Genomic DNA, 27,506 nt, shown 5'->3' on the forward strand with positions numbered 1-27,506 from the left:
GTGCTTCTACATTAGGCACGCTGTCCCTGTTACCTTCCTTGGTATTACTATCGATGTCCCTGTGGATTCCAAGGCAGAGAAAAGACGCTGTTCGAATATTTTGATGCATCGTTAGCAAGACAGATGGTCCGCTACCTCTAAGGGTCTTGTTACTTTAAAGTTCATCCCTAACGTCACCTTTGCCACTTTAGAGTCTACTCAGAAATGGTTTAATCCTGGTATGTACACTCTAATTACTCTTTGGTCATGGCTCCCTTAATGCCGAACTTGCAACTTTCAACCTTGCTGAATCACCTCTCTGTTCTTGTGGCGACCCAGAAGACTGGGAACATATTTTATACCACTGCCATCAATACCTAGACCTTCGACAGAACATTCTTCCCTCCACTAGTATCAATGTGGACATGTTTATACGTAAAGGGCGGCACCTGGAACATTCGTTCAACTCCGCCTCGTATCACTGTGAAGAACACTATCACTACAAATGGGCCAGATATGTGTGTGACGTAGATTTGTGTGTGTGTTCTGTTGTTCTGTTCTGGCCGCTTGGCTACCCAGAAGCATCAGTCACCTGGACAGATGATTCTGGGTACTCGTCCACGCCACGGGAAGGTGGACCAGTCCCAGTATATCACGTAACGTCTCAAAAGAGAGACTCTGACCCACCTGGTGTTGCCAGCAGGTGGGCCAGGATCCTCTGGGGGCCCATTCCAGGGGACTTCAGCAAAAAAAAAAAAAAAACATTCACCCGTGGTACAGGTTTTGAAAGGAAAAAAAATAAAATAAAATAAATAAATAAATAAAAATAAATAAAATAAAATAAAAAATAATAAAAAAATAAATAAATATTAAAAAGAAAGAAAGAAAGAAAAAAAAGAAAGAAAAAAGGGAAAAAGAAAAAGAAGGGAAAAAAAAAGAAAAGAAAAGAGGGAAGATGGGGGGGGAAAAAAGAAAGAGAGATGAGGAAAGGAAAAATTATAAATAAAAAATAAAAATAATGTCCCCCCCCACCCGAAATGAGCCCGGACTTCCTGAGCACCAGAGAAAATTTCCAGTCCCTGCAGGAATTTGCTCGTGATGCTTTTGATCGCCGGAGACGCCTTCTCACTCAACTACGGAATACCTCAGCCTTCCTAGTGGAGACTCCTGCTGGCACAGGCCTTTGGCCAGTGCAGGATCAGATATATTTTTTTTTCCCCCTCTCTTTTCTTTCTTTTCTTTTTTTTTATATTTATTTTTCATTTATATATATATTTTTATTTATTTATTTTTTTATTATTATTTTTTTATTATTATTTTTATTATTTACTTTTTTTTTTTTTTTTTTTTTGCTGGTACCCTTGGTGTGGGCTGCCCGAGGAGCAGGATTTTAATATCTAGTTCCTATTATTTACTTACGTATATTTATTTTATTTATTTATTTTTTTTTTTAATTTTATTATTATATTTTTTTTTATTTATGTATATCTATATTTTTTTTGTTCTGATACTAGAGCAGTAAGAGCTGGTAAACCAGAGGGTTTGGAGGGCGGCCGCGATACATGCATAGTTGTGGCCTAAGGTCACAAAAGATGATATTCAAGTTTGGTTTTATGAAGAAAAAGGTGGAGTTGTTGTTTGGGAAGGAGAGGCAGATTTTCAACCTAACAATGTCCATAAAAATGTAGCTATTGCATTTCGAACTCCTCGTTATAACAACGAGAATGTTCAGCAGCCAGTTTCAGTGTTTGTACAGATTCGCCGACCTACTGATAAAGCTGCGAGTGAACCTAGACCTTTTCAGTTTCTGCCATTAGAAAGAGGTCAGTTGATTTGTTGTGATATTAGAGTTTACATTTACCAATTTCTTCAATGATTAATGTATTGAAAATAACTTTATTCAGAAATGAAATTCTTAAATAATTATAACTTAAATGTTGCAACTTTTATATTAATGCACTAAAGCAAAAAAAATTTGAACTGACTGTTTGGGTTTTATAGTTCACTAGTGATCAAAAGTGATGTCACAGTTGCATAAGTCAGAAAGATAAATTTTAATTTCAAAATAATGGATAAAAAAAAAACAAACAAAACCACTGATTTTTCGTCATCATTTAGGTCTGTTATATTCAGTAGATGCAGATTAATATATTAAGGACAGGCTTGAGTAGTAATGCCTCTTAGCACATAACTTTTGAGGAACAGTGAAATCAAAAAACCAAAACATACTTGTAGATAAAGTTTTCTTTTATTTGATGTATCATTTGCTTACATATGTCCCACCTAACTCGATACATTTCATCTAGCACTCCAAACTAAATTTTGTATGCTGCTTGTTCAAGTAAAATTCTTTCTGCTGAGAAGCCAACTATCTCTTCATACATAAGTTTTCTTTAACTTCTTCATTGGAGTAATATCTGTTACCTCAGGTGTGTTCTTTATGCTTTAGAAACAAAATAATGTTGCTGTGGGGGGGGGGGCAAAGGTGAACAATAAGGATGATGCTAAGCAACTTCAAATATCAGCAATGAAATTCTTGCCAATGGCTGCAATGAGGTCATGCATTGTTGTGTTGAAAGATGAATGTGATACTACCAGACCTTACTCGTGTGTTTTGTTTTTTTTTTTAGTTTGCTTAACATCTCTATGTTTCGAGGTGTTAGTGATTGAATTGATAGTTGTGCCTCCGTAGCCGAGTGGTCAGGAGCGGGAGTGCAGTAGCACACGCTCTTTGAGTAGACCGGGGTTCAAGCCCCTGACTGCTGAATACGGTCGATCTGCCAACCCTCACTGGACCAGCGTGGCAGATTATGGTCCATTTCCCTCAGCATGAATTGTTGAGGAGGCTTCCATCCTGCAGTGGGTTGATAATGGCTGCACTTTTCCGTTTTTTACCTCCCCATGGTGTAGGCGGACACTGGGCAGGCTTTCCAGGTGATCGCCTGCCTGGTGACAAAACAACCAGAAACAACACACACACACTGCACGAACATAATATTACACACATTTCTGGCCTTTTACAGTGCTTTCTGTAATCATCACAGTGTACAAAGGCGGAGATGAACTGACGTTCAGGCCAATGCGCCATTAAAAACCAAACCAAACCAAACCAAACTGACGTTCAGGTGTCGTCTTACATAATATACCATACATGTCTACATGTCATGCCGCTTGCAAGAAGGCAAAATGATACACTTTATTTATAATTACTGAAGTAAACAGTGCACGACTCATTCAAAACCTTCTAAAAGTCATAGCCGTCATCTTCTGTCAGGAGTTTGAGTTTGTGCTTGGCCAAACTGTGCCAACTGGTGCCACCATTGGCGAAATATTATACGATCGTTTTGACTGTTTTACTGGATGAAAATTCTTATCCGAGAGGGAAAAGTATGCTTCCCTCACCAGAGAGCGATGAACTCGGCTATGATGTTCAAAGAGCTCACAAAGTTCTCCTGTTTCGATGGGATTTAAACCTCTGCCTTGTAACCACTATGCTAGTAGTAAGGGAGCAATCATTATCAGTTAGATTATTATTAGTATTTTCATTTCTCGAGAAATCGTCCTTTTTTTTTTAGATGACAAAATGCTGCTTAGCATTCTTCTACGCAGATAGTAATTGGAGACGTTCTTGGAATTTAAAAAATTGGGTTTATGTGTATGTTTTATTACCGTTTTTCGTACGATAGCCAAAAGTTTCCTCTGTGACCACATCTTCGAGTGCTAGAAACCATAACGGAATGATTTCCGAAAAGCCCGACAAGATGACCCTCGTTCAGCTGAGAATATTGTATGTTGGTATGCTGAAACTTGTAAGAACGTACAAAATAACTTCATGTGATAAATTTAAAAATTTTAGATTAATATCAGTTAATCATCATACAATATGAAACTCAAATTTTATGTTGTTGTTATTGGGTTTTCGGCGCATTGACGACTAAGGCCATGTTGTTCCGTGTATATTGTCTGTAAATTGCGTGTGTTCTGAGGTCGATTTTCTGTTTGCTGCACGAAAAACTCGAGTTTCCAGGAGAAGAAACCATGCTACCCTCGCCTGAGACCGACTAACTCCCTATGTAATCTGAGGCTTCAGCCCTAAACTAATTTGTAATCTAAATTACTCCACACCATCAGGCATTTCTCATATTGTGGAGTTATACTTCGCAACTGGGTTATCATCATTGCAACACCAGGGTACCTGCCCACCCACTGATGAGGGGCCAATATGCTCCGAAACGGTGCCGTATGGGTGATGGTATCCGCTGAGAATAAGTAACAATAGTCTTCTCCTATGGTGAAGCGTTACTTATTCCAGGTAGTGCAATACCATGGCAACTCGTTGTGAAGATATTCACAATATGAGATATACTTAATGATGCCAACTTATAACTACTTAAGTAGTTGGCTACGTACAGAAATGATGCAATTTCACTAACTTGTACGTGCATACCTTAATTAGTTGAAGGAACCATATTTCGCAAACATAGAGCACTGCCTAATTTCCATCGGAGTGCAATTACTTTTCTCAAGTGGACATACGGCAATAATATCATTGGCCAGCGGTTATTAAATAACCTATACGAAGTGTGATTTAAATCCAATGGCTTTTTTGGTTATGGGACTTCTTCAGGGGTGGGACGCTCATGCGATTCCGTTGTTAAAAAATTAATTTGATAAAATTTTACAGTGTTTTCAACTAGTGATGAACCTTAGCTAAAATTCTTCTCGCGCGGTCTCCTTGACAAATTGGCTGCACACCCCCTAAAATTCTCGATTGAAGATCATCATCCTTATAAAACTCAGCTTTCAGGTTTATTAGAATTGAAATTTGCAATTAAAAGAGAGGTTTCCAATACAGATCCAGAGCACTGTAATAACTTTGTGACTAATTTTGCTTCCCTACTAGCTTTTAATAACTGAAATCGATGGCGCATATATCAAATACTTTAATTGAAGCTGTGGGTAGTTTGCTTTACAAGATTTGGCAAAATTGTCTTTTCCTTTGAAATAATGAATAATTCATCGGGTAAAAAAATTAAATTCATCATGGGAAGTTATGTTTTGCTCACCTGACAGGTATTTCTATGCATGGTGTTCAGCGTGGAATGATATGCCAGAATGCATGCAAATTTATATCTGATAAACAGATGGAATTTTGCATGCCATCTGTTTATGGAATAAATTTTGAATGACACCTGTTCACAGAACAAGGGTACCATTAGGAAGATGGGCACAAAATTAAATCCGTTTAAAAACTGGTAAGCAATTTTTCACTAGAAAGCCAACTAGTAAGTGAACTAGTAGTTATTTTTATTTTTCTATACAAAAATGTTTTCTCTTATATTTCGATATTTTATGCTTCAATGGGGATCTATAAATTTTCTACAGGAAATAACAACTTGGAGTTTAATACTCAGATAAATCAATGGAAAAAAACAGCTATAAAAACGAGCATATCCAACCGGAGCATGTCCGAAAAACTATAAAATGAGCGTGTCCAACTCGCAGCCAGCGTGCTTTCTTCACATTATTCAGCCTCGGCCATATAGGCAACTCTAAATGTTATACCTCCCACGCCTTCATACTAACTTTTTAATATATCCGTTCTTAGTAACGTTAGATTTTTCTGTTTTACTTTCTTATGATGTGTGTTCTATATGTTCCTAGAGATTTAACATTTTTATAACAACAATGCAATTACATGCTTATTAGGGTGTTTTTGTATTTAATTATTAGTAAATATAAATACTATTTTTGTATTTAATTATTATGTAAAATATTTTAAACTGTAAATATAAACGGCGATCAACAAAAATTAAATCCTATTTTAAAATATGAAAAATCAGTAATAAGGAACTGTTCATGTGGCCCAAGACCCGAAAAGGTGTAAATACCTTTGCTACAGCACATTATTATATATAGCGCAATATCCTAAGTTTTGTAATAGCTATTAGCGAACTAACCTTGCTAGGAAATTAATAAATATCATATTTTAAAGGAAGTCACCACGAGTTGCCTCGATATTGTACTACCACTGCTTGAAATTTAAATTTATTTTAATTCCTTTTAATACCTTCCAATTCAATTTTCATTTATCTATGTATAATTTGAAATTTATTCCATAACAAAAGCAGCACTAGATGTCAGCACTAGTCAATAGCAAAATTATTTTGTAGCTTTCTTGTGTATGGAAGTTTTTCGCCATAATTATCATGGGTTGATAATTATGGCCCAAATCGTAGAGAAAAATAAAAGACATATTGTTTACTAAAGAAAAACAAAATAAAAATACCTCAAGTATGAACATTCCGTTCAGTGTTGTACATGTTAATACCGTCATATCAGGGACACCCAAGAACTAACTTATATGCCCGTGTATATATTATTGTCCATAAATTTCATGTATCCTCTGGTCTATTTGCCTGTTTTTCTGGACGAAAACCCGCGTTTCTTAGAAACAGCCTATTATGCCTGAGACAGACTAACTCAGCCAGGGAGTGAAAAAAAATCCATAAAACTTCCTTGCGTCATTCGAACCCGAGCCTTTTTCCACCTAGTGCAGAGAAGTCGATGATTACGACCACTGTACTACCCGCGCAAATTGTAAATGTTTATACAAAATTTGTACTAATGATATTAAGTCAGTAAAAACTCGATTATCGGGATAAAACGATGGGGGGAGTAAGATGTCTAGATAACGAAAAATCCACATAATCAAAACAAAGAAAAAATTGTTTTACATGTAATTTTAATACATATAATGTTTTATTAAAAAATATTCAAACTACATTACATAAAAAAATAAATAAATGAATAATTACGTAATTGTAATACATACATATGTACATAAAGAAAATGATTGTTTCTTGAAAAATTCACTTATTGACCTTTGTTTAAAAGTTGCTTCCAAATCACACTTTTTAAACATAAAAGTTGTCGTATCACATTCTTTTGGCGCACTATGCCATAGTTGCCAATGCGCCTAATAAATCCCCAAACTACCACCAACAACAACAACTTTTTGCGTCTTAAACCACTTCATGGCACCCTCTAAAGATTAAAAAACTTTAGAATGTGAATAACCAATATTTTCCTCCTCATCATCTTCTTAGTCTTATTCTTCTACTTCAATGTTGGACAAGGGCTCAATTATTTAATCATGATTCAAAATTTGGAATCAAGAATCGTGAAAATCACAATTTAACCATACACTGACATCTTCCTCATTGCATTCTCTGCATATTGAAATTTGTTTTCATGTTTCCATGACTTTTTTTTTTTATAACGTTTTCGTTTGTGTTACTGTCATCGGACCTTCCCAACGGCCTTTTGAAGATTTTGTTCCATGATTTTTAAAACGTTGATACATCTATAGAATTCCAAACTTCCGCTACCATGTAGCAATAATCTTTTAAGTAGATTTTTTAAAGAAATTTATAACAGGTTCCTCACCATTATCGTCAGCTAATAAGACCAGTCAAATGAGTTGTTTTAGGTACAGGCGTTTTAGTGTTTCCATTACACATTGTTACATCGGTTGAATTACAAATGTAACGTTCGATGGAAAAAATTTAACCGTTACCATTTTGTCCATGTGGTTTAAGCATTCTATGGACGGATGTAAAAGTGCGTTATCGAGTAATAATAATATTTTTCCTTCTTTACCAATCGATTTTTTAATATTATTTCGCTTCCAGAATAAATTTTTTTATGTCATTGTTTGAAAATTTCACCATTCATTCGTGCTTTTTTTTTTTTTGATGATCATGCGTAACTCGGAGACTTCTTACATTTTTGAATCATCTAGAATTTTTCGACGACCCAATAAAAAACAACGGCAAACGGCGTCTGGAAGTTTAATTGACACAAACCATTATGCTACACTTTTCTTGTTTTGTACCATGGTGTAGTACTGTCATGAATAGGCCAATAATCTGCTGGAGTAGAGACTGCTTCACAATTTAAACTAATCTCATCAGCATTATAAATGAAATCTTCGTCATATTCTTCTTCCTTTTCAAACATATCTGCTTGTGTAGCACAGCGACATCGTCCACGTCCTTCCCATACCAGGTGGAAAGAAAAAGCTTGGGTTCGAATCCCGTCTTTTTTTTCCTCCGTGATTAAGTTAGTCGGTCTCACGTGTAGATAGCAAAGTTTTTTTTACCTTCGGAAAGCGGGTATTTCGTCTAATAAAACAGGCAAATTTACCAGAGTAAACACGCAATTCACGAACATGATACACTTGGGTAGTTGAACTAATGTTCCAGGTGACCCTAGTAGTGTAACATTCATTTCCTCTATAAACAACCTCAATGTTTCTATAAAAGCGTTTGCTAAAGATATGTCGGCAGAAAGCTTTTCTCCATAAATTTCAAGTTCTTTAATATTAGTTCGCGCCTTAAACTTTCTGAGCCAACCGAAACTTGCTTTGCAGTTCGAGTCTCCATTTAATTTCGTATTAAAAAATATCGCTTTTTTATACAATAAAGGACCAGATATCGGCCCTTTAGTGTATGAAAAATAAGATGTTGTTGTTGTAGAGTCTTAGGAGCATCGGCTCTAGGGCCATATTGCTTTGTATATACTGTCTGTAAATTTTGTGTGTTCTATGGTCGATTTCCTCTTTACTGGACGAAAAACTTGAGTTTCCGCGAGAAAACACCATTCTACCTTCGTCTCAAACCGACTAACTCAGTCACGTTGTGAAAAAGGCCCATAAAAATTCTTTTCATCATCGACGGGACTCGAACTCAGGTCTTTTCAACCCGGTGTGGGGAGAACAGCGATTCTACCCACGAGGGCTGTGTGTCCAGCAGATCGCTTTTGAATAAACCACGTGTAGACAGCCACTTCAACTTCTTCATTTCGAGATTTTTTTTCATAACTTTAGTGCTAAATTACCATACTCGTTCATCAGAGGATTGAAGAATTTTATAATGCTTCGACAATTTTTCTTTATGCCCAAAATTATTGATGTGCCCGCTCCAAATTTCTCAGCTAATATATGTTCCAATTCACATCTTTTCAAGGACTCAATTACTGCCGTTTTGACTTTTAACGTTAGTATAACACGTTTTATTTTTGGTGACATATCAGTATTAAACATTTTTTTTTATAAATGCTATCGAAAAAATACCGATTCACGAAACGAACAAAAATGTCACACTAGGGCCACCCGGTTCGTGAACTGCATGTATTCTCTGGTCGATTTGCCTGCTGGCTGGAAGAAAAACCCGAATTTCCGGGATGGAACACCTTGGTATTTATGTATGAGATACGAAATGTATACTAACTATACTATAATAACTATGTATACTAACTTAGCCACGGAGGTAGCGAAAAAATCCCATAAAAGTTCTTCGCGTCATTAATGGGATTCGAACTTTTCTTTTCCACTCGGTGAGGAAAAGACGTGCCACTGTGCTACTAAAAAACAATAGTACCGGAACGCTCGTTCTCCAGAAGACTATATGATCACGCCACATCGACTGTACAGTAACTGAATCAGACTGACTTACTCATACAAAAACCAGTTCTAGCATTGAGCTCATGGCGAATCAAAATGCGTTAGCACGCATCACAGTATATCTCATTCGTTGGATCTCTTTATCTAACACATTGTACTTTAGTAAGAAACATTCAAGTTTCATTGCGAAATTAAAATTTTTGTTTTTAAATAAATTTTTAAAGAAATTTATTGATTTTAAATATTACTATTAATATATATTTTTAGTAGCAATGGGTAAAATGGATATTTCTCCCTCCCCTTTGATTATGCCATTGTTTCATAATATTAGGTGTATAAATTTAATGATTTTCTATTATGACATTTAGAAAAAAAGTACCGGAACGTCGTTCCGGCCCGAATGCACCACTGGTCGTCAGACATGATGGGTCCATGGATTTTTATTGTTTTCGCCAAATTCTGAGACTTTCATCAACACAATGCACCAGAAACTTCGATTCGTCAGACCTAGCAACTGTTTTCCAATCCTCGATAGTCCAATGCTGGTGTTGCTGTGCCCACAGGGGGCATGCCCTCTTGTTCTTCATTGATAACTAAGCTACGCGATGTGGCCGTCGGCTGTTGTAGCCCATTCGCGACAAAGTGCAAGTAATGGTCTGTTGCGATATTTTGTTCTGCGCACTAAAGTTGTATTCTGACCTGATGTGCGACTTGTGACCCATCTCTTTGCTTGCACAATTCTAGCCATCCTCCTCTGACCTCTCTCATCAACAAGCGATTTTCTTCCAAAGGAGTTTCGTTGAGAGGATGTTTTCTATTCGTTGCACCATTCTTCATACACCCTCGAAACTGTGGTGCGTGAAAAATTCTGGAGAACTGCCGTTTCAGAGATGCTTTGTCCAGCACATCTTGCACCTACTACCATGCATGTTCGAAGTCCGCTAGATCCCTCCTTTTCCTGCTTTTCGAAGTCCGTTAGTTCTTGCTACAGTTTGTACGCTTAACTGATACTAGAAAGGTTGTTCTGCTGCATTTATATCCACAACTGCGGTCATGTGACTTGCAACGTTGTGGGATAAACCATTTGTGTGCACAGCACAGGTGTACCTAATAAAGTGGCAGCACAATGTATATTATGTATTTGTCCTGTGCAATGTGGATATGTAAATCCGGATAATCGAGGTCGAATAATCGAGTTTCTATTGTATAGGGTCTGGGGCTTTATGCAACAACTGAAGGTGTATGAGGAGATGTTAACAAAAGCTAAATTTGAAAGTGTGCAATTTCACCAAGAGTTTATGATGAGAGGCAGGAATTTACACTACTGTGCAAAATTTAAGGACCAATCAGGTTTTCACCTGTAGCTTCTCATAGAAGTGCCTAGATATGGGAAAAGCATACCAAAGGAACCTCGTGAGGGTACAGAAATGATGAAGGAAACAAAACCGACACAACAACAGAAACAAAACGGTACAGAGGGACTTTATTCAAAAATGGCAACATAGCACTGGCTGCCATGATACAGATGCATCACTGCCAAAGATGGAACAAAGGGAAGAGGTGGTCCTCAGTAGGAGATGTGGCCACCCGTAATGTCGATGCAGGTTTTGCACCACCTGTCCATACTTAGAACAATGTTCTTGATAAGTTCTTGCGGTAACATCGTTCATTCCTCTGTAAGCGCCATCTTCAGCCGTGAACATTGTCTGGTGGGTGTGGATGTGCCGCTAGGCGTCTCCCCAGACCGTTTAATATGTGTTCGATGATATTTAGAGCGGCGGAACGGGCAGGCCGATCCATACGAACAATGTCCTCACTTTCCAAGAGCATATCAACAGCTACAGTGCGATGGGGGTGTGGCGTTATCATCCATAAACACGAACTCGGTGCCAATGGCACCTCGGAACAGACGCCCATGAGGAAGGATTACCTCAGTACAGTAGCGTGCACCGGTTACATTACCGCCTTCCAGCATATGGAGTTCTGTACGTCCATCCGAGATAAAGCCTCCCCCGACGAGAATACCTCGACCGCCATATCGATCCCTTTCAGTGATGTTCGCAGGGTGATACCGTGTGCCAACCTCTCGGCAGATTAGCTGACTTCCAGAATCGCTGCTTAGACTGAATCTACTCTCAGTCCCATTGCGCTGTTGTCCAATCCTTGTGTTCGATGCACCACTGTAAACGGTGTCTCCGATGGGCAGGTGTTAAAGAGACACAGCTTATTGGCCGTTGGGCAAACACTCCACGTTTGTGGAGTTGCCTGAGCACAGTAAACTGAGATAATCTGAGTCCTGTGCTCCTGTGTAGCTGGTTTGCAATGGATCCTTCTATCTAGTTTCGGTCCCTCTTGGCCTGTAGGAGTATATAGCGATCATTATTGGGCCTTCGCATCTAACGGTTTTAAGAAGACAGGTTCACACGGCAAGGAAACTGTATCAAAGACGACGCTCTTGGCCTCCCAATGAAGTACAAAGACTCAGACATGAATACAGAACCATAAAACATCAGTATAATCTCGAAATCTCAAAGCAAAAATCGCTACCTGGCAGTCTTTCGTCTCCACTGTTGGCAACTCGAACCCGTGGGGACTACTCTATAAACTTAGCAGATATAAAGTGCCAACCAATGATATTTACAACTCCATAGTGACCAATGACTCTGAAACCACGACATCACATGATACTGTCACAATGATTCGGGATAAATTTTTCCCTCAGGATGATCAGTCAACAGACTCTCCCACTCAATCCATAACAAGAACCCTCAATCTTCAATACTCCTCCACTGTGGACACTGACCTGTTTACTCAACAAGAGCTTCAAACAGCTTTAAATAAAATCAATGTCCAAAAATGTCCTGGACCTGACTTGTTGGAGAATACTGTCATTAAGAAGTTCGGAGAAATTTATCCTAACATCCTGTTAAATCTCTTCAACAAATGTCTTCTCTATGGTACTTTCTCCCGTCTCTGGAAGAATGCACTAGTCAAACTACTAAAAAACCCAACAATCCCCCATCAATACCCAGAGCGTTCCGTCCCATTTCTCTCTTACCAAATTTGGGAAAACTCTACGAATGGCTACTCGCCCCAAGGAGCTGTGATCTTTTCCTAGCTCAAGATATCTTTTCATCTCACCAGTATGGATTCGTTAAGCGCAAGTCTTGTGAAGATGCACTTCTTGCGTTAAAAAATTACATCCAGAATTCCACATCAAAATATGAAATGCCATCTTCATAGACTTTGAAGGTGCTTTTGACTCCCTCTGGTGGAAGAGTGCCCTCGCAAGCCTTCGGAACATCTCATGCTCCTCTCAGTTGTACCAAGCTATCCGAGACTACTTTGATCACAGGTCTATACAGGTAACTTCGAAAACCTGCAGCATAACACGAGCTGTCAATAGAGGATGTCCTCGGGGCTCTGTTCTGGGGCCGCTCTTCTGGACCATTACACTAAATACATGGCTAACGAGACAGTTTGATTTTGTTACTCCATTCGCATATGCTGATTTCCTTGTCATTGTCTTCTCAGGCAACTCCAGGCAACAAATTCAAGAAAGAGCTTCTCCGGTCTTAAAGGATCTCATTAAATGGGCAACTGTCAACAAACTTAAAATATCTCCATCCAAAACCCGGCTCATGATCTTTAAAAGTTAACTAAATATCCATCGTCCTCCTATCTTGAAAACAGCTAACAAGCAAATACCATATGTCAAGCACTTAAAACATCTTGGTGTGATCATTGATGATAGGCTCAATTTTACTCTCAGCGTAAACCACCTAATAGATAAAATCAAGAAATTTACTATGGCTATTGTTCGGATTACAAGAACCGACTGGGGGGGGGGGGCTTGGACGCAGAGTTCTACTTTTATATTACAAGGCAGTATTCATATCTATTGCAATCTATACTGCTCCGGTTTGGTATGACAGAATTAAGAACGTCAAACTGAAATCAAAACTACTCTCCTTGCAAAGATCCGTGATTCTTACAATGCTCCGTGCTTGCACAACTGTCTCAACTGATGCCCTGCAGGTCATAGCTGGAGTATTACCTCTGGACTTGCACATTTTACATCGTGCCTTCTGCTACTTTCAAAAACATCAAACCTCCATGGAATTCTATGGAATACAGAATGATGTCCTTGTAGACACCAAAGCTGAAAAAACCCGGATTTCGTCTGTTTTAACAAAAATTTGGCAAGATCGTTGGAATACAACCCCTAAAGCCATAACTGCATATAAATTTATACCAGACGTATCCTTTACTGCCAACAAGAAAAATTCCTTATGATTCTCTCCAAACCTCTACACATCATTTATCATAACTGGACATGGCTCTTTCAACTTCAAACTCTTTCAGTTCAGAATAAGCAATACCGATTCTTGCCTTTGTCTCCAACAGACAGAAGACTGGAACCACCCGCTCTATCATTACGCTCTTTATGCTGACCTATGGAAATTCCTACAAGACTGTATAAACACCTTCTCACCTGGCAACGAGAAACATCTAGTAGAATCTGCCTCATACCTTAGAATCTTACAACAATTTGCTTCTGATTTATTTGCTAGAAGAAAACTTCTTGGCCAATCCTGCTTCAGCTTCACCTCCTACGGGGCCTCCAGCACCTTCAATAATGTCAGCCTCGACAGTGAGTGGTGTCTTGCAAAGATAAAATATTGTCACCTTGAATAGCTCTTAGAAGATCACATAGATCCAGTTTTTTTGTTTTTTTTATTATTATTTTTATCGCCTCAGGCCTGGGCAACCTGAGGATTGCTGGTACCCACTGGTATTGCACTGCCTCCAGTGGGTGCGGGATTTGTCCAATTTTAGACAATTCACTTTTATTTTTTTTCTATTTTTTTTCTTTTAAATTTATTTATATATTTTTTTCTGTTTTCTTTTTTTTCTCTTTTTATATTTATTATTATTTTTTAATTTATTTTATTTATTTATTTTTATATATTTTATTTTTACTTTTGTGTAATTTTTTCTTTAGCGGGTACCGCTAAAGAAAAAATTAGCGGGTACCGCTAATTTTTTATTTTCTTTAGCGGGTACCGCTAATTTTTTATTTTCTTTAGCGGGTACCGCTAAAGAAAATAGAAGTTTTTTTTTTTTTTTTTTGGTAGTTGTTGGCGCATAGGCTTCTGTGGCCATAATGCACCTACCAAGGTTTTTGTAGTACTTTGATCCAAGCCCGAGGCGGGAATCGAACCCGCGACCTTTGGGTTGCCAGGCAAGCACTTTACCCACCCGGCTAACCCGGGTGGGTAAAGTGCTTGCCTAGCAACCCAACAACCCTTTTATTTTATATAATTTAACTTCACCATCATTTTATTAGCAATTTCCTTTTTTTCTTTTTTTTTACTTTGTATATATATATATATATATATATATTTTTTTTTTTAATTTTTATTTCATTTTACTTTTTTTAATACTGTTTTATTTTATTTTCAATTTTTTATTTTATTTTTTTATTTATTTTTTTTTATTTATTTATTTAATTTTTTCCTACTCTTCTCTATAAATTTTTATCTTAAGTTTATTTTATTTTACATATTTTTTTAACTAACTTTTTTTTTTAATTATGAATTTATTTATTAATTTTTTCCTTTATGCTGGTACCCTAAGTTTGGGTAGCTGTGGGTACGGGATTTTCTGGCACCCACTGGTATAGCACTATCTCCAGTGGGTGCGGGACTTCGCCCTCTTCAGGGCAGACAAAGATTGTAATGGTCTATCTCCACTTGGCTAAGGACATATCTAGTTGTGGCCCACCTCCTCGTGGTGTAGACGGGCACCGGGCACGCTTTCCAGGTGGTCGCCTGCCCGGTGGTAAAGAGGCCAGAAACAACTAAGCAATACACAATATACACAAACATAACACTACACGTCTCTGGCCATTCTACAGAGTTTTGTATCATCACAGAGTAACAGGGCAGAGATGAACTTATGTTCCTGGAGCCGCTATACAGAAGATATTATACATGTCTAGATGTCTACGTCATTGGGCGTTGTTCTTCGTGGACGACTACCACTGGTCCCTTGAACAGCTGTACCTTTCGTTCTGAAGGCCGACCACACACATGAGATGATGCTATGGGCGATACCGAACTCTGCAGCCACACTACTCGCATTTCGACCTTCCTCGAGATTCCTAATTATTCGACCCCGCGTAAAGTCATCCAGACGTTGTCTACTGGCCATTTCGTTGTCTGTAGCACTGTATGAAACCAATCGAATGTCTGTAGCAATCGTGCTCACCATTCGGTAATTTGCACTTAACTGCTGAACTGCTGTTTTTATCTGTGTTTATGAGCCCTCTCATCACGATTCAAATTTTTGCCTGTGCACCAGCTTTCTACTGAACGGCCACAGCTATGCAAATCGCAACAGGCTGTTTCGTTTGATTTTGTGGTTCTTGCACCCCTTTTATTCAAGTGAATCTTATCTCTATAAAATCAGTGAAGCCTGTTAAAAAGTACTGCCATGTTGTAAAAAATTCTTCCCCTTGATCCTTTAGAAATAGTGTTGGTCCTTAAGTTTTGCGCACCAGTGTATGAATGAGAGGCGTGAGTTTATGACGATAGTGTTGTCAATCAAATTGGTCCTGGAGAGATTGCAAAAGGATCAAGGGGAAGAATTTTTTCCAACATGGCAGTACTTTTTAAGAGGCTTCACTGATTTTATAGAGATAAGATACACTTGAATAAAAGGGGTGCAAGAATGTTTGCTGAAGCCATCGAGGCAATATTAAGAGTTTCAGAAAACTGTTACTGTGTGTGTGTGTGGCTCTCTGTAGATACACAGACTATTAACTTAATGATAGCCATAAACAAAACTAGACTTAATTCTTGCAGTGTAAGAAGGACTAGACTTGATTCTTCCAATACAAGAATAGAATCAATTCAAGCTCTACTAAAACATTGCTTATTTCAACATAAGGTCTGCTGAGTCCAATGTATAAGCTGATAGGTGTGCGAGATTGTAACAGTTTGTATGGACTTTAGCATCAATCAGCAAAACTTAAAACAATATTTCAGTAGTTGAAGAAAGAAGTTAATAAGTAAGCAGAAATCGTAATCAGTTGCACTCATCATTGGTGTATAATTTACATACAGTGACAACGATCGGACGCGGAAAGTTAAAAACTAGCCAGCCTCACTTTCAAGAAACGAAATCCTGCGAAGAGGAAATTAGCATTAGCATTAGTAGACACATACGATGCAAGAAAGCAAGCTTATGCAGCATCAGCCAAAAAAAAAAAAAATACCTGTCCAGCTGAGCCTTAAATTTATTTAGGCTATCAACTTCCACAACAAGTGATGGAAGTCTGTTCCACCAACCAACTACCCGCTGGCTAAAGGCAAATTTCCGCACATTTATCCTACAGCTGTCTTTACTGAATCTGAATTTATGCCCTCTCAGGTGATTATTCTGAGCAAGAGGAAGGATCCCATCGGCATTGAGCATGCTCAAACCATTCAAAGCTTAATACACCTCTATCAGATCACCTCGCCGGTGCCTAGTCTCCAGACACTGTAATTTGTAAAACTTAAGCCTTTCTTCGTAAGAGCAACCCTTTGTTCTATTCACTAATCTTGTTGCCCTTCTCTATACTCGTTCCAACAGCTCTACATCCTTCTTAAAATGAGGCCTCCAGACCTGTATACAGTACTCTAGGTGTGGCCTGACCATTGCCTTATACAATGGAATAATCACCTCCTTATCCCTGCTGGAAAAATTCCTGTATATCATTGACAATACTCCATGAGCTACTCTCGCAGCCCGTCTGCACTGCTCAGAGAACTTCATATCTGCCTGCACAACCACCCCCAAGTCCCTTTCATTCTCTACCACTGTCAGTGTAGTACCACAGAGTTGATACGTTGCTCTGGGGTTGCTGTTTCCCATGTGTATTACTTTACATTTGTCAATGTTAAACTTCATTTGCCACCTCTCAGCCCATCTGCTCAACCTTTCCAGATCCTGTTGCAGCAGCATAGTGTCAGTAGTGTCCTTGACAACCCTGCCAACCTTTGTATCATCTGCAAACTTGGACATTAAGCTTGATATACCATCATCAATATCATTTATAAATACAGAAAACAATAATAGACCCAACACTGAGCCCTGAGGGACTCCACTAATAACATTAGTCCACGATGAGCAGTGTCCATTGATTACAACACTCTGTCTTCTCCCCCTCAACCACCCCTTTATCCATAGCAACAATTTTCCTCCAATGTCACACTGCTCCAATTTGTGTAGCAGTCTTCCATGTGCAACAGTATCAAAAGCCTTTCTAAGATCCAAGTATATAATATCAAAGTTATTCCCTGCATCCAGTTCTTTTGTGACTGCATCATAGTATCCAATCAAGTTGGTCAGGCAAGACTTCCCCTTAACAAAACCATGCTGTGTCTGAGCTATAACTGAAATCTTGTCTAAATGATCCTGCAGTGCTTCTTTAACCAGTGCCTCCATTAATTTTCCTGGAACAGAAGTACTGACAGGTCTATAATTACTTGTGTCAGCCTTTGATCTTCCTTTGTGATCCTTTTTTGATCCTCCTAAATTATTATATAAACTCAGGATAAACTATTTAATAGTGGTTTTATTTACAAAATTGATCTGAAGAATAAAACATTTTGTTGTTAGATCTTTAGTGGTTAGATCAATTTTAAGGCTCCCAAAACACTGAACTGTGACGTATCCTACCCTCTAAAAACATGACATAATTCTAAGAAGAACAGTGACTATTAATAGCCTCTCTCTTTCTTTCCATTCAACCATTCCTTTATTCATAACAGCCACTTTCCCCAAATGCCATAGGTAAACCGCAGCCATTATCAACCCACTGCAAGATGGAAGCCTCCTCAACAATTCATGTTGAAGGAAATGGACCATAATCTGCTACGCTGGTCCAGTGTGGGTTGGCAGATCGACCATATTTAGCAATCAGGGGCTTGAACCCCGGTCTATGGAGCGTGTGCTAGTGTACTCCCTCCCCTGGCCACTCGGCTACGGAAGCCCACGTGGTTAGGGCAGCTAGCAGGATCGCCGTCTATCCAGACTGGGTGACAAATACCTGAGTTTAAATCCCAAATGCCATATTGTGCTCTAATTTCTACACTGTCATTCGTGCCGTACAGTATCAAAAATATTACTGAAATCTAAGTAGATGATGTCAGAATTACTTTTTGCATCCACTTCCTTTGCGTTATTGGTCAGATTTTCTCTTAACCAATTCATGCTATGATTGCTGTGTAATCATATTCTTGCCAATATGATCTTGCAATACCTGACCCGTTGACTCCGATATTTTTAGGGGAAATAAAACTTACAAATTTGTAATTACTTTTCTTTTTATCAATTTTTATGAATAGGGGAGTAAACAGGACAGTTTTCATAACGCTACAGTTGACGGATGCAGTAAAACAATCACTCCCCAGAACCCTAGTGAATCAGAACAAAGTAATATTAATATTTCCCATACTGTGGGAAATGTCTTATACTGTTTCTAGTTTGCGCGGGTATCACAGTGGTATCGTCACTGTCCTCCCCACACCGGGTGGTAAAAGCTCGGTTTTGAATCCCGTCGATGACGCGAGGAACTTTTATGTGCCTTTTTCACATCGTGGCTGAATTAGTTGGTCTTAGGCGTATATAGCAAGAATTTTTTCCTTGAAAAACTCGATTTTTTCGTCCAGCAAACAGCCAAATCGACCAGAGAACACACGCAATTTACGGACATAATACACATGGGTGGTTGAAAGTCACTTTCCATGTGACCATAATATAATAGCCTATTTAAAAAAACAAAAAAGTATCTCTGCTCACTCAGGTATCTATCCATCTGGTCTTGCCCAATATATCAGCTCCTTCGGCACCAAGAGGCAAAGAAGAATTAATTCAGTTATTGTCAATCCCATACACTGTTCCCCTAGCGTTAATATACAGCATTCTCCTGTAACCTTTATTTACATAAGAACTAATAGCATGTGCCAAAACCTTTAGCCTTATATCAACCTCTAGTCTCATGGAACACCGTTTCCTGACGGGTTCAGGGCACCAGGCAGTTCCAATTTGGTTGATTGGTTGTTGTAGGTTTTTAGTTGCATCAGCAACCTGGCCGTATTGCGCCGTATATAATATGTCTGTAAATTGCATGTATCCTGTGGAAGATTTGCTGTTTGCTGTAACTGTAACTCAATTTCCGGGAGTAAAACTATGCTACCTTGCCTGAGATTGATTTTTTTTTTTTTTTTTTTTTATGAGAACCCCAAACACGAGAGGTATTATAACCTATAGTACTTAGTACCGTGCTTGGGTTGGAGATTGAGAAGACGAAAGAAGATATTTGTTGACATTGGACTTGAACTTCTGTAGATTGTAATTTTCAGGAAATACGTATGAAGGAAGGTTGTTCCAGAAAACGGCAGTTGAATGAATAAATGAGGAAGATGAAAAGTTGGTTCTGTGGGTTTGAAGTTGGACAGTAAATGGATGTTGGCTTGTGGCGGCAGTTGTTCGGACTGTTTTGAAAGAGAGAGCGGCAATTATAGAAGCCAATTCAGAAGAACAGTGCCCATGGAAGTATCTGTAGAAGAGGCATGCAGCAAAAACAGTGCGTCTATGAGACAGCGAGTGGAGAGACTCTGTTAGAGATGAATCATTAATTAACCTAACTGCCCTCTTCTGAATGGAATCAAGAAGCCTGAGAAAGGTTTTGGGGGCACCACCCCAGATGTGGGAACAATATTCCATGGCAGGGCGGATTTGCGATTTATACAGAGTGAGCAGCTGTTTGGGAGAAAAGTAACGCCGAGAGCGAAAGAGAAAACCAAGTTTTTTAGATGCAGAGGAAGCAATATTTGTAATGTGCTTGTGCCAAGAGAGATTAGAAGTCAGGGTAATCCCCAAAAGAGATATATCATTTTGCCTAGAAATCGGAGTGTCACTAAAGATAAGCATAGGAGCAGAAGAAACCTTTTTGCGAGATATAAGACAAGATCGAGTTTTAGAAGGGTTGAAATCAACTAAGTTGTCTTTGTCCCACTGGAGAATTACCTGAAGATCGGCATTTAAGGAATTGGCAGCAGATTTTCGAGAACTTGAAGCTGATTGAGCTGGACAAGGTTTCTCAAAATGGAAAGTTGAATGCAATGTGCTATCATCGGCAAAACTATGGATAGGATTTCCAGTCAATGGAAGAAGGTCATTGATATACAAGAGGAAAAGAGTGGGGGAAAGAACTGAACCTTGGGGGACACCGGCATTAGTGGAGAAGTTAGAAGACAGAGAGCCATCTACCATCACCCTCAGTGAGCGATCAGAGAGAAAACTGGATAATCAATTACTAAAAACAGTTGGCAAACCATAAGATGGAAGCTTGTTTAGAAAACCTTTATGCCAAACACGATCAAAAGCCTTTGAGATGTCAAGAGCAACTGCTTGGGTTTCACCGAACCTTTCCATTGAATTAGTCCATAAATGGGTAACATAAGCCAGAATATCACCAGTGGATCGACACTGACGGAATCCATGCTGGCGATCGTTGATAAGACGGAAGGTTTCTAGGTAGTTTAAGAGTTGGCGGTTAATTGATTTCTCCATTACTTTAGAAAGAGTAGAAGTAATTGCAATGGGACGATAATTGGATGGGAGGGATTTGTCACCCTTTTTAGGAACTGGTTGGATATCAGCAAATTTCCAAGCAGAAGGAAAAACACCTTTGGAATAAGAAAGTGAAAAAAGGCGGCAAAGAATAGGAGTAAGTTCAGGAGCACAGGTTTTGAGAACAAGCGGAGAAATACCATCAGGACCTGGAGCTTTCTTAGCATCAAGATTCATCAAAATCCTTCTGATATCCTTTTGTCGGAAGACCACAGGAGGCATTGAATGGAGCGTGTTAGGAATGGTGGGAGGTGTTTTACCAAGATCATTAATACATGAGCTCAAAGAAAAATGGGATGCTAGCAGGTCAGCTTTATCCTTGGCTGAAGTGACAACAGAACCATCTGGTTTGGACAGAGGTGGGAGCAGAGATGGGCAAAAGTTGTGGCCAATAGCTTTGGCAAGAGACCAGAATGCTCGGCTACCATTAGGGCAAGAAGCAAGTTTTCTACTCTTAGCCTGTTCAAACTCTAGTTTGGACTGATTAATAACTGCTTTACAATTGTTGCGAGCTTTGGTGTAGGCAGAAAATGAAACTGAAGAATTAGAAACAAGCCAATTACGATATGCAACGTTCTTCTCTTGGACAGCCTTAGCACATTTATTGGAAAACCAAGGTTTAGATAAAGGACGAGATTTTAAAGTGGAGTGTAGGATAAAGGATTCCATTCCGCAAGAATAATTTCACTGACACGATCTGAGCAAACGTTGACATCAGAAGTTTTGAAACAGTAATCAGACCAAGGAAAAGAAGAAAAGAAGTCTCGCAGGTCATCCCATTTTGCATTCTTGTAATGCCAAACAATACGAGGTTGGGAATAACCATGAGATAAAGGTTCCATTGAAGAAGAGGCAATCACCAAGTTGTGATCTGAAGTGCCTAAAGGACCTCTCACTTCAACCTTGTACTTAGAAGGGTTGTTTGTGAGAAAAAGATCAAGCGTATTGGCTGTATGATTAGGATTGTCCGGTATTCTTGTAGGTAAATGAACAATCTGTGCTAGGTCATTAGTAATTGCAAAAGCCTCAGCATTTCGACCTGCTGGGTCGGTGTGACTAGAAAACGGAAGCCAGCTGGAGCTGTGAACGTTAAAATCACCAAGGAAAATTACCTCACTGTTAGGAAAGTTGGACTGGAGAAAGTCAAGTTGCAAAGAGAGGAAGTCAAAGAGCTCCAAGTGATTAGTGGAGTTGGGAGAACGGTAGAGACAACAGATGAATTTTACACAATCAGGTAGAGAGATTTTAAGCCAGAGAAGATCAAAGAGAGGAGATTCCAAATTGCCAAGTCTCTGACAGGGAATATCAGAACGGACATATGCACAAGTACCACCTTTGAGGCGAAAGGAATCATTCAGCAAATAATTTGGACATCTGAGATGAGCAGTAGTTGAATCAACTGATAACTGAGATTCAGTCAGAAAAAGTACATGGGGTTTGGCAGACTGCAAGTGCAAATGGACATCGTTGAGATTAGAATTGAGACCACGTATATTTGTGAAATGAATTAGGAAGTCCTTGGGAGGTTTAGATCTTTTCGCAGATAAGCTTGCTCTATTATTTTGACAATTCATGGTGTATTCAATAGTAAGAAAAAGTGGGTGGGTCATGCTGTATGAAGTAATGAAATTTTTGGATATGGCGCACATGTGGTAAGAATATACCCAGATCCTTGACATAACGTGGCCTCGACAATGCTCCCCGCATACACACTACTCGGACTCCCTCCAGTCACTATCTGGCAGAGTAGAGGTAGCAAGATTATACACTAGCTGATCCGGAAGCTTCCTAGAGAGTTACCAATAGGTTCAGTCCGGTGTACTGACTAGCGGCCGGCCTGCGAACACCGTTTTAGAGCTGTACCCTCGAAATGTAAGGAATATTGGATCTCGCCACGACATTCATCATAACCTCAAAAATCATCAATCATACTGCATGATGGAAGAGATAGGGAAGGGTTGGCCGGAACTTAGCTCTAGAGACTAAACATGGGTTCCACCACTTCAAGCCTCAATAAGCAAAGTGGTGGTATTTCACCGGTTGATGAGAGTCATCTACCACCTAGTACTGCCTGGTAACATAGAGGGGCGGCGTTCCTCCATGTTGTGTGGGCGCCACACCTCGACCCCTGCTTACGTTGGTTCACACCTTTGTGGTCACCTACCATGTACTTGTGCATGAAGGTTATACCCAGGATTACTAACAGTCCCACCATCGTGAAGGTGCAAGCAGAGGATTTGGCTGTCATAGACCGTCCGGACTTCGCCGAAATTGGGTCCACTTTGACTTGAGTGTCACCCGAATATCAGTTCCATCAGCGTTTTAGACTCCCAGGTAGCAAGAACAGCTTGTCTGGCATATCTGAGAGAATGTCTGTGACAACCTCAAGGACCAAAAAAGACCCATAAAAATCCCTCACGTCATTGACGGGATTCAAACTCAGGTCTTTTCCACTCAGTGCGTGGAGGACGTTCATTTTACCAACTATGCTATCCATGAGGGCGCATTTATTTGCAGATCACATGGACATTCCATCAACTTCGTGATCTTGAGTGCCATTGAAATTTCACATACAGTTCAATTTGCTATGTGGCATCCTGTTATCATTCCACTCTATAAGTCTGTTAACTCTGCCGATCATGGTATCATGCATTCACAATCATGCACTTTCCTTAAAGGCTTACGACCATATATATATATTAACCCCAGGGGCTCACATCTGGGGAGTATGGGCTTGGCACACCCGGGATCCTGAGCTGGATATCATCATTATTCTCTTTCTTGGTGATTCCCTTCTCTCTCTCTCTCTCTCTCTCTCTCTCTCTCTCTCTCTCTCTCTCTCTCTCTCTCTCTCTCTCTCTCTCTCTCGCTCTCTCTCAGGGTAACTTGGATTTTTTTTTTTTTTTGGCTAGTGCAGCATAAGCCTCAGGCTTCCTTGCACCATAAAGCTAATAATAATAATAATAATAATAATATTTATTGTTGGTGTTTGACACGTGGTGCTCGGATAGGACATGAGTAACTATTAAAGGAGGGATTTCACAACTATTAATGGTGGGGCAATGTACATCATCATCTTTATATACCCTCTAGAAAAACAGTCTGTATTTGACCCTGAGCAATTATGCCCTCCCTCAAGATTAAATTCCTTCGTTCTCCTATGCTGACCCCTAACCCACCCAAAAAATAAACAACTTGGACTAGATTCGCCCTTTAACTGTGCCGGACCATGCCCTAAATTACTGATTGTAATGGCTATTAGTGATCAAAAGATTTAAAAATTTAAAACAAGCATTAATCTGAGGCCAGTTTTTATTTTAGGGATTCTTATCTAAATTGTAGAACAATGAGGATAGCACAACAGTTACAATCATGTCGTCCCCACACTGGATAGAAAGGGCCCGCGTTCGAATCCTGTTAATTAATCGAGAAACTGTTATGGACTTTTTTTCACTTCGTGCTTGAGTTAGTCTGTCTCAGGCGTATGGTTCTCCCCACCACATAAACCCCCCACACATATTAATTAAACTCGGACTTTTCGTCCAGTAAAACAGGCAACTGGACCACAGGACAAATGACATATTATACATGTGAAGCTGAGTTAGTTCTCGGGTGGCCCTAATATGGCAATTTTTTTTTGGTTTAAATTGTAAAGGAATTTTGTGCCATTAAAAAAAAAAAAATCTGTCTGTACTTAGCGTTGATTTTATTTTATTCTATATTTGTGTTCAAGGGATGAACAAAAATTACACCCCCCGCATATTAGCGCCATCTAAAGTTGTCAATTCGCGTATGATGGTATGGCCTCTTACGTGATAGGTTTGAGTTTATATCTCCTTTCATTAAAGTTAGAATGGGTGCTGCAGGTGGTGTCGTACTTTGGTTCTTGATAAATAAATTCCTTATTTCAGGTATGAATATTTACGTTCGAAAAGAAAACAGAAAACATAGTTAATTCTGGTCTTTGTTTTCGTACCTTTGCACATCGACATCAATTATTTTTCTGTTTGTATAAACCATTTACTATGCAAATAATTCAATTCCTGTCAAGATTTGCAAAATGAACTTCAACAAACATTTGAGACTTCATTGAATGGATGTTACTATTTCACGCAACCTTTTTATTTCTTTGGCATTGAAGGCTGAATTTATGTCTGGATAAATGTCTAGAGGCCGTAATTTTATACGTCTACTCTTCACCCAGATTCTGTTACATTTATTAGATTCTTTTGAAATTAGGGCTGCTTTTGCGAACAATTGCCGCCTTTTATAAATTATTGCAAAATTTATACGTGTACGAACTCTTACTGAGTTCGTACACGTATAAATTCGATTAATCTAGTGCGATGGATCTCCTTAGGAGTTCGTACACCCATAATTCAATCCATCTGGTGTAATGGCACTGAGATTATAGTATAATTATTACACATAAAGTCAGACCCTTTTTACAATTTGCAGGCCAAGGCAAAACATTAAAAGTGAGAACGCTCTCCCTCTTCACTCCTCTGATGGGTACAGTTAATATCAAAACCCAGTTTATTTCTACAATCCCCCATTACTAACTCTCACTTGCAATAGAGAACAAAACAGTTCTCTGTCGCAAAACTGTGGTTTAAAATGAGCAAAACCATGGTATTTTTAGGAGTAGCCTATGCCCATGGCAGAATAATTAGCATTAGCAGAGGCATTTGATGCAAGAAAGCAAGCTCATGCAGCATCAGCCAAAAAAAAAAAAAAAACCTCCCATTTCACCCCTCCATTCGTTCGGAATGCCTGTCCAGCTCAGCCTTAAATTTAGTTAGCTTTTAGTTAATTTTGGCTATTTAGTTAAATTTATTTAGGCTTAAATTTAGTTAGCTTCCACAGCAAAGGTCTATTCCACCAACCAACTACCTGCTGGTTAAAAGAAAACGTTCACAAATCTATTTGACAACTGTCTTTCCTCAATTTTGGTTTATGTCCCCTCAAGGTTTGTAATCTGAGGAAGAATCCCATCAGCATTCAGCTTGCTCAACCCATTCAAGGCCTTATACACCTCAATCATGCAGCATCAGCCAAAAAAAAAAAAAAAACCTCCCATTTCACCCCTCCATTCGTTCGGAATGCCTGTCCAGCTCAGCCTTAAATTTAGTTAGCTTTTAGTTAATTTTGGCTATTTAGTTAAATTTATTTAGGCTTAAATTTAGTTAGCTTCCACAGCAAAGGTCTATTCCACCAATCAACTACCTGCTGGTTAAAAGAAAACGTTCACAAATCTATTTGACAACTGTCTTTCCTCAATTTTGGTTTATGTCCCCTCAAGGTTTGTAATCTGAGGAAGAATCCCATCAGCATTCAGCTTGCTCAACCCATTCAAGGCCTTATACACCTCAATCAGATCACCTCGCAGGTGGCTACTCTCCAGGTGCTGTAATTTGCAGAACTTAAGCCTTTCTTGGTAAGAGCACCCCATTATTCCCTTCACCAGTCTTGTTGCCCTTCTTTGTACTTGTTCTAGCAACTCTACATCCTTCCTAAAATGAGGCCTCCAGACCTGTAAGGCGACTCCATAGCCAGGTGGGAAGGAGCAGCAGTGCGTAGCACACGCTTCTTGATTAGACCGGGGTTCGAGCCCGTCACTACCAAATACAGAAGATGCGGAAAGGTCAGGGAATGACCACCGCATATTCCCGGAACAATATGGCCTTAGTTGCTAAGGCTCCTAAAAAATCAAATAACATCCAGACCTGTACACAATTATCTAGGTGTGGCCTGACCATTGCCTTGTATAATGGGATAATCACCTCCCTGTCCCTGCTAGCAAAATTGCTATACACAGGGTGATTCACTACCAGTGCGACAAACTTGCAGGAGGTGTTAGGGTCCACAAAGACGAATCGGAATCGCATAATATTTCAGGGTCCGAAATGCCTTTGTCATGCGGTAGAGGACGTTGAACGGGAGATCGCGTGAACAGCGATCCCGCTGGAAGTCAGCATTTGCGAACCGGTTCCCGAGGCAGTAGGATGGACGAGTATTCAAACGTTGAACTGGCCAACATGCACATCACGTATGGAGCTGCGGACTGTCACGGGTGCGCCGCTCTGTGCTTGTACCAGGAACGTTTCCCACACAGGCGTACTCCTGATCATACGATTTTCGCACGTGTGCACAAAAGGTTACATGAGACTGGTTGTTTCACGAGAGGTACCATGAATCGAGAGCGAACGACGAGGACGCCAGACAATGAGGAGAATGTCCAACGTCTTACAGAAGGCAGTACGGGTACTCGAGCAATAGGTCAACGATTGGGTATTTCCCAATCCACTGTATGGAGGATACTGTCAACAAACCAAATGCGTTCATACCATCTGCATTCATTGGATCCTGCGGA

General features: G+C 39.3%; 1 protein-coding gene across 1 annotated transcript in view; it reads left to right on the plus strand.

The window, feature by feature from the left end:
- Window positions 1–24,936: 24,936 nt before the first annotated feature.
- LOC150088094 (transmembrane protein 8B-like) overlaps window positions 24,937–27,506 on the plus strand; it is a 265,188-nt gene continuing 262,618 nt past the window's right edge. Inside the window, exon 1 of the mRNA XM_090370569.1 lies at window positions 24,937–25,044. Coding sequence (XP_090226695.1) covers window positions 24,987–25,044 — 58 coding nt within the window. The 5' untranslated portion in view covers window positions 24,937–24,986. The remainder of the gene's footprint in view (window positions 25,045–27,506) is intronic.

The sequence above is a fragment of the Mastigoproctus giganteus genome, chromosome 3 (genome assembly GCF_048544385.1).
Source record: "Mastigoproctus giganteus isolate SK-2022 chromosome 3, ASM4854438v1, whole genome shotgun sequence".
NCBI lineage: Eukaryota > Metazoa > Arthropoda > Arachnida > Uropygi > Thelyphonidae > Mastigoproctus > Mastigoproctus giganteus.